Source organism: Meira miltonrushii (assembly GCF_003144205.1).
Source record: "Meira miltonrushii strain MCA 3882 unplaced genomic scaffold FA14scaffold_3, whole genome shotgun sequence".
NCBI classification, from domain to species: domain Eukaryota; kingdom Fungi; phylum Basidiomycota; class Exobasidiomycetes; order Exobasidiales; family Brachybasidiaceae; genus Meira; species Meira miltonrushii.
This window is the reverse complement of record NW_020289945.1, coordinates 758,759-767,262: the sequence shown is the minus strand read 5'-3', so window position 1 is coordinate 767,262 and position 8,504 is coordinate 758,759. Positions and strand designations below refer to the sequence as shown.

The following is an 8,504-nucleotide window of genomic DNA, read 5'->3' as shown; positions in this document are numbered from 1 at the left end:
CAACAACAAGCCGCAAAGAACGCTGCTTCTGTGAGCAAGATTCAGACAAGTTTGAGTGGTACTCCGGTATTGGCATCGGAAGGACCTCTTTCGGCAAGAGATATGCGAATCATCTTTGCTCATTTGGAAAGTACATGTGCATTTGCATTTGAGCTGCATTCCCTTTTGAATTCTTCAATGGGTTCTCTTGCAAGGGAAAAGATCAATATTCGAAACGGAAAAGCCAGTCTTGGTCCCAACAATCACCAAGATGATGATCGAATTGGTCAATTGTTTGTGACCCTAATGCCCCGTATTGAAGCAATCTTTACGGCATATTGTTCTCGACATGAAGCAAGTGTGCTTCGATTGCAAGAATTATACAGTCAATCCACAAAAGCTGCCAACTATTTCCGTGAATGTACAGAGGTAGCGCGAAAGAGTACGACAGCTTGGGATCTGGGATCTTTGCTGATCAAACCGGTTCAACGTGTTCTCAAGTATCCTTTGCTTTTGAGACAGATCGTAAGCCTGACAGACAAGTCGCATCCTGATTACGCTCAACTCAACACAGCATTGGTACAAATCGAAGAGGTTGCCGACAAAATCAATCGAGTGAAAAGACGTAGAGATTTGGCCGATTTGATCATCACTGGAAAAGATCGTGATGGAAAAGGTAATTCTTCTTCTCCATTGGCATCTATGCCATCATCAAAGAGCAAGAAGAAAGGTGGACTCTTGACGCCAAGAAGTTCAAATGCCGCCAATGCAGAAGATTCCATGTTGAACGTTGAAGCATTGGATAATGCATTGGAAAAGTATGCAGATCTGACAAGAGATTTTGAAGCATTGCAAAGCCGTGTGTCTATCTTTGGTCGTCAATGTGGCGCCTGGTCACATTCCTTGCGCGAATGTTACTATGCACAATTGCGTATGCTTGGTTGCTTGCGCAAGGTGTACAATTTGCGATTAATAGAGGATGCAGAAGGTGGACAAAGTGAAGGTTATCAAGCTAGTCAAAGGCCTGCAATCCCATCTGGACCAGAAGATGCAGTAGTTTCTGCTTATATGGAAGTGATGAAAGGTATCATCAATCGATCATGGAGACAGATGGACACTGAAATTCAAACGGCGATCTTACCAATGACACAAAAGATTGAAAGGATGTTTGAGGCTCCAAGATCGGTCATGATCAAACGTGATGATCGCGAGAATGATTTCGCTCGTGCCAGATTTACGCTGCATCAGGATAATGGAAGCGGCAAGAATCTAGACAGGAAAGCATTAGAGAATGCCAATGGATTCGTTGCCTTGCAGGCTCAATTGATTGATGAATTGCCTATTTTCATGCGTGGCATTCAACTCTTACTTGACGTTGGTGTTCAAGCATTCGCACGATTGCAAGCTGGCCATCTAGACGAAGTCCGTCATTTGACGATTGAATTTTGGCGAACAAAAGCCGGGCATGGAGATGAAGTAGAAATGATTGGACTGGACGGTGATGATTCGATTGAAGTTGGACCAAGTTTGCGCAATGTACACCCTGTCCGTGCATTCTGGGATAGTCATCGTGCTTACTCACAATGGAGCGACTCTTTGTCGATCGCTAGAAGAGGCTCAGAGCTTAGCACTATACCCAGCGTCAACTATGACGACCTTTCAGATAGCGATGATGGAGAATCTGATCTGGAAGAAGCAATCGCAAAAGCCAATGCGACTGGATTACTTGGCAAACCAGCATCTTCATCAAATCTATCGCACGGACTTAACTTGAGACGATCTTCCAACAATTCGCCTTCTACCAACAGCAACTCCGGACACAATCCCGCCTTTCTTACCGCACTCAACTCCGGTCGAAGACCTAGCGGTGGTGGCGTGGTAGGCTTGATGCGTACATTATCAGGTACATTCTCACGCGATCATTCCCCGAATCCGTCCATCAATTCTCCATCCGAGACAGAACTGCCGCCTATGCCGGATGGCGCCTCGGACATGATCCAAATGCACAGGGCTGCCGCATCGGCAAATGCCACTCAAAATGGCAGTAGCGCAAACGGAAACTCTAAGGGCAAATCAAAATTCAACGATGATCCTACGATTACGGTCTCCTCTCTGCCGCCTTCTTTGCCTAGTCTTGTTTTCCGTCGTGATGGAGATACGGGAGAAGGATTCTTTGTGCAAAACAGTCCGATCGATTTCTTGGATAGGGCCGATCATGTTCCAAAGAAAGAGCCTTATGATCTTTCACCAGCTGTACGCCCGATTGATCTCAGTTCAAACACTTCGCCATCTAGAGCATCTGATCAATCTTCAGGATTTGGATCAAATGGTGTTGAGATGGCGAGTGACCTTTCGAGTCTTTCCATTGGCACAGACGGAAACACATCCACACGTAGCGGAAGCTTTGTTTCGGCAGAAAGTGTAAGGACACGTATGCCCAGCAGAGAGAATAGCGCAGATCGTTTGCAATTGAGTAGAATTGCAGAAGTGGGAGGAAATGGAATGAAATCCTCTGAATCTGGTCAATTCACAACAAATACACTTCGCCCTCAAGGCAGTCAATCATCTCAACGTCAAAAGATGAAAGCATTATTTCAATGCAAAGCAATGAAAGATGGTCCAGAACAATTCAACCAAGAAGAAAAACATCTTGGTTGGCAATTTGTACAATATAAGGTCGGTGATACTTTCCGCGTTCTTTCAAGGGACTCATCCTCCTTTCCCAATCAAACCCTTTTGTTTGGCAGATCAGACATCAATGGACAGTTAGGTTGGGTGGAACAAGTGAACTTCTCAGATGAAACTGAGCAAAGTAGCTGAGCGCATGTGTCCAATCATTGTTACCTACTTTTCTCATCGTGTACCTTATCAAAACCCTTTCTCGTCAGTCACCTTTTTTCTCGTTTTCTCATACTACAATATCGAGCACTGTAATTGAATAATACATCAGACAATTTGGAATATTCTTGTATGGTTATGATTGAATAGTGTACAGATGGTTGAGTGAGTATGTAATACAATGCCGAATTCTCTAGAGGTACATCTCTAAATGCTTTTCGATAATACCTGCAGCTATTTGTCGATCGATGAGTTCGATTTTGACATGCTTACGCAAAGCTACCGTTGCGCCTTGACATGTCATACCATAACAAGCTGCATATGCAGGTTCATGTCTTTCAACGCCTTTGCCGAGAAGTTGGTAATGAACTAGCTTCTTGATCAAAGAACGATTCTTTTCTTCGATAGAGGAAGTTTGCTTGTTTGACAAAGAAGACGATCTCGAATTGATTGGCGGTGGAGCCATAAGTACGTCAGGATCTTCCTTTTTAACCTTGATTGGCTCGGAAGAATCTTCCTCTTGTTCAATATCATCTTCTAGGGTAGTGGAGAGGAAAGGATCATCATCGATCTCTTGTTCATTCAGAACGATGTTTCGCGGTCGCTTTTCTCCCCTTCTGCCGGGTGTATGATTTCCACCTCTCTTTTTTGTAATTGCGCTGACGGAATTTGATCGCTCCTTTGGGATGCTGTCTAAACTTCGCTCTTCTGACATTCGAATGTCTCTATTTTGCGAGCTTTCCCTCTGAGCCCTAGCGAATGACGGACGAGCAGGTAAAGCAAATTTGGATGACGTGCCTTGATGATCTTGGAACGAATTTGCACGTGAAAAGAGTGATGATAATGAAGTGGCAGGCTTTAAAGTACTTTGCGTTCTCTTTAATGGTAATATACGAGGAGCCGGATCATCCGGTCGAGGTAAAAGTGAATGCTGAGAAAGGGAGATGCTCGTATTCGAGGAAACGGGTTGTGATTCTGAGCGAGAAGCACTCTTGATTCTCTTTACAATCTTTCGACCAATATGAAGTTCGATATTGGATTTGCCGGATGAAGTTGGTTCGACTCGTTCCATTCCAATCACAACAGCTTCCATGATTCCTGAGCTATTTATATGATAAGCTGATCCAGTAGATGCATGATCGCCAAAAACATCAAAGCTTTCCGCACGTGAATCAAACGAATCGAAATTCATCGAATCTTTGAAAGATTTATCTAGCGAAAAGATTAAAGCACTTGTTGAGCAATTTCCGGTCAATCTATCTTTTTGTTCGGAATCGAAATCGTATGCGAACAAACGATCAAAGAATGCAATGGTAGAATGTTGATCGGGGTCGATGTATAATCGTACATTTCCTGCCGCCTCAAATGTGACGTGAATATTCTGATTTGCAGCATTGACAGGATTGCTTGATGTGCTAGAAGGATTCACTTGATTTGTTGATTGTAAAGATAGTTTACCACTTTCATCTTTCACGACTGTGTTTTCCACCACATCAACCACACGTAGAGAAGCATGTCGTACCATTTCTATCGATAAACACATGTCATCTTGTTGTTCGGCAGACAAGGTGAAAGGTGCGTCTTTAATACTGTCATCTTCAATTTCTTTCTTGCTGCTACTCCGAGAAGAAGCAAAAGTGGGCTGTATGGTTGACACGATTGCTAATCCGGGTAGCTCAGTTCCATCGGACAGAAATAAACTACCACGCCATAACAATCTTGGCTTGCTTGGAGAAGCAGAAGGAGGAGTTCGAAGAGATTGTTGCGATAATGGGTTTATGCTATCTCGAGTTGGAGTTGATTGTGACATCTTGTTCCTGTGCTACCGCTCGCATGCTTTCATTTTCCCTTAAGTGTTTTTGATATGATGGTGTTTGTTCAAAAGTTATAATTGTGTTGTTCATCTCTTGACAAAGCATTTAATCGTAAGCACTTTAACAGTCTGTTTTTTGACTGCATTTATTCGCGATAATTTATAGCGCGTCATTCTCACGCGTTTGCTATTCTCCTGATTCACTAACTTCCCGAACCTCGATTTCACAAATAAGAAGATGATAAAAAGATATTCATTAAAACGATTCAAATGTTGAGTGTACTATTACTATGTTCAATGAGGAGAGCAAACGTTTGCATTTCCATTTTGTGGGGTTTTGAGATAGAGCAAAAAATAATAAATATCCAATTTATTTCCATATGCATCGAAAAAGACGCTTATTTATTCATCCGATCTGGTATCGGATAAAGCGAATTCTCCTGCCTTGGCAGCTTCTATGTATTTCTTTACCTTTTCATAAATCGTAAAGACGACTGCTTGACCTGGTGCAACACGGGCAACACGAGGTGTGATACCTTTCCAGAAAGCGCTTACACCTTCTTGTGCAAACATTTCACTGGCAACCTTTACAACTCTACTGATTGCCGTTTCTCCTTCAACCTTACTTGCACGTTGAATACGTGTTTTAATCGTATCAATCGGAGCATTACTGAATGGACCTAAAGCACCACTGATCAAACCAATCAATGCGGTTTCGTAAGAAGGTAGCTCTGTTGTATCTTGAACACGTTGTGCGAATGCTTTTAGTTCTTGATAAGCTGTAAAATTGGCTGCTTGATTCGTTGCTTGTCTTGCTGCCGTTAGTGCAACACCACGATACAAAGTAAAGAAACCTTCCTCACGAATAATTGTATATAGCGCATGGGCTGCATTTCTATATCTTGGCACTTCCAATGGATCGGCCAATGAATGTTGTTGTGCTTGAAGACGAATTTTAACGACTTCCATTGGATTGACGACTGCTACTGCTTCTGTTGTACCTGCACCTAAACCGGCTAAGAAAACACCTTGTGGACTTGTGATTCCAGTCTTTGGATCTGCTAAAGCAGATTTATAATATTCAAAACTCATAAATCGAATTGCCATCTTTGGTACGATACCTGCAACGACTGCTCCTAAACCTTTGTATAAACCTAGAGGTGTTTCTCTACGAACGATGTATGCACCTGTTGCCAAGAATCCACGTGGTTTTTCACCTGATGCTCTTCCACGACGAGAAAGTTGCATTCGCACTTTGATAGTATCAAGAGCTGTAGAGATGGGAAGAGGACAGGTTAGAAGAAGAAGAAGAAGTAATTCAGACTGGTCCTTTTGCTATACTTACGATGACATGTGCAAGCTTCTGCAAAACCAGCGATACCACCAGCGATCAAATGGGTAGAAGGGGCCACTTTGGGCTTATTGTTTGGTTTATCGTTTTTACTCATCTTGACAAGTTGTGAGGGAGAGAGAGAGTGAGGGAGGTATCCTTGAAAGTGGTGGTGGGGAAGAAAGTGATGAGTCTCTCCAATACTTTTCCTTTTTGTTTTGATGATGCGGAGAAGAGGAGTTGGAACCGGTTAAAGGCGTTCACTATATGCCGCTTCTTTTTGTCTGTAGTATGATCGGATGACCAGGCTTGTTTCCACAATTGAATGAACGACAAGTGAGTGACGATATGCCTCCTATTAAATATGGGGAATATTGACTGTGTCTCAACCCCCGAAGTATGTCTCTCACTCAAGGGGTGGAGTACATACATACGCGTATGCTGCAGACTGAACGTGAAAATGGGTTGAATACACACTGCGTACGGGGTGAAATGCTAAACCGGAATTATTTTCATCATGCCCGACTTGACCGCGTATTCACTATCATGCACGTGAAAGTACCCGTTCTTCCCCGTTTCTCCATGAGATTGCATTGCCATCATCACGTAGTCGTTGAAATGGTGAGCAGCTGTATGATTAGGGGCATCTATTTGACTTACTTGTCTGAATTATTCACCTTCATTTAATAATATTCCGAATAAATTCAAAAAACCCCCGAATGTTGCCCATGAGGCTGAAATTAACGCTTTATGTTTGGTCTTTGTCTGCTATTCGGTGTATGCTCGGTAGATGGAAATGCAACATCCTCTTAGACCCGCAAATACAGCTTTATCGGGGCATTCAAAGGCAATAATTAATCTTGGCGGCTTACATTTGAGAACGATAGTTATACGTTTATAAAATGCTTGATGGTCATACCATACAATGGTTGCCCCGAATTGTTGGATTTAAATTGATGAGGTATATAAAGACATGAATATCCTCTTTCTCTCATCCTAAGCAACTGTATAAGCACCTAAAAGATAGCGAAAGATAAAAATGTATCTTCAAACTGTGCCTCTACTTCTAATCGCTGCAACTCAACTTTTGGAATGCATTTCTAATCCTCTTCCTCAAAACAATGACAATAGTTTTGGAAATCGAACCTTAACCAAGCGTAGCCCAATGCAGGTGAGTATCACATATAAGTACATCAAACGAAAATCCGAAACTAAAAATGAGTATTGAATTCCCTTCAGGGTAAAGAAGATCATCACGGTGGTGCTTCAAGTAGTAGAGGTCCAGCACCAGCGCCAGCACAATCAAGTTCAGGCCTTCGTCCAGGAAGACAAGTTTATCGAGCTTTTGATTCTGTTTCTGCATCAACACCTTCAACAATCCCTTCGCAAAGATTACCAACACCACCGCCTCAACGTGATAGACGTGAACGTAGGCGTCCAACACCGGCACATTATGCTGGAGAACATTATAATGCAAGACGTCCTAATCGTCACAATTACAATAGCGGCGGCGGTCGCCATAGTAGTGGTGGTGGCTATGGTAGCAGCAGTCCTGACACTCCACCACGTTACGGTACAGGAAATTCTGGAGCAGGTGGAAGGATTGCCGGAGGATTAGTAGGAGCGGCTGTGGAAAGTACGATTATGACATCTGCGGGATATCAACCAGATATCGTTGCTACTCACAATCGTCATGGTCGCCTTCAAACCAGTGTAGGTTATTCAGCCGGCTACGGTAGAAGTGATTCATCCAACAGTGGTTCAAATCCATGCGATGCCTGCATAGGCTGCTGTGGTTGGCTTCTTGGCGGAGGTAGTGGTAGTGGTAGTGATAGCCAACAGTAACCTATAGATTCGATTTCTTCTTCTTTCGCTGTCTCTCACTTTTATGTCATGATACACTCAATTCTAAAATTTTTCTCGTATTGCTATGTTCACCACGCTTCATCAGCAGGAAGCAGAATAGGGGAAGGTGACTCTCACGATTCTAAAAGAATGATTAAATGGATCAAATTCGAAGATATGTAGTACATGAATGATGCTGTAAAATCACAGATGGTAAATGGTAAAAGTTGACTGTCAAAATGAAATTTGAGCCAATAAAGAACTTGATGGTTAGATGATGATTAAAAAGCAATCCAAATTATGTGTGCGATGAAAGCGAAGCAAAAAGAATATTTGAAGGCGTTGTATTATGCTTGCACTACTTGAGTATCTTGTCATGTCGAGTGTGCACCCATGGCAGTCGAATCACTGCCTTCGTTGGCCAAAGCATGATTGACTGATGGCTGATCTTGATTTGCACCAGACCACCATCTCTTACGTCCAGCCCAAGCAAAAGATGAAAGTGAAAGCCAAGTCAATAAACCGGAAGTATCATCAGCGACTTGATTATGTTCTTCACGTTGTAAAGGCGAACGTCTGATCAAATCAGTAGTCTTGACCGAATTATGAAGAGCATTTTGAATAGCAGTTGCAGCTCCGTCACTATCTTCCCCTTCACTATCATGAACGCTATTCTCATTTTCGCCTCCAAAACGAAGA

At 42.7% G+C, this 8,504-nt stretch overlaps 3 protein-coding genes across 3 annotated transcripts; 1 reads left to right on the top strand and 2 right to left on the bottom strand.

Annotated features, from left to right (window-relative positions):
• Positions 1-2,947: 2,947 nt before the first annotated feature.
• Positions 2,948-4,686, bottom strand: FA14DRAFT_190588 (uncharacterized protein). The gene has a single exon (XM_025501804.1). It carries the CDS (start codon positions 4,625-4,627, stop codon positions 3,011-3,013), a length of 1,617 nt encoding a protein of 538 aa, XP_025353741.1. The 5' UTR covers positions 4,628-4,686; the 3' UTR covers positions 2,948-3,010.
• Positions 4,687-4,869: 183 nt separating this feature from the next.
• Positions 4,870-6,308, bottom strand: FA14DRAFT_161290 (mitochondrial carrier). The gene is made up of 2 exons (XM_025499046.1): positions 5,976-6,308; positions 4,870-5,901 (listed from the first exon to the last, which is right to left on the bottom strand). Exons 1-2 carry the CDS (start codon positions 6,076-6,078, stop codon positions 5,033-5,035), a joined length of 972 nt encoding a protein of 323 aa, XP_025353740.1. The 5' UTR covers positions 6,079-6,308; the 3' UTR covers positions 4,870-5,032.
• A 691-nt stretch (positions 6,309-6,999) lies between these two features.
• On the top strand, positions 7,000-7,805 carry FA14DRAFT_173235 (uncharacterized protein; the record flags this gene model as incomplete). Its single annotated transcript, XM_025500461.1, has 2 exons — positions 7,000-7,131; positions 7,200-7,805. The coding sequence occupies 2 exons, from the start codon at positions 7,000-7,002 to the stop codon at positions 7,803-7,805; spliced, it is 738 nt and encodes a 245-aa protein (XP_025353739.1).
• Between the last annotated feature and the right edge of the window lie 699 nt (positions 7,806-8,504).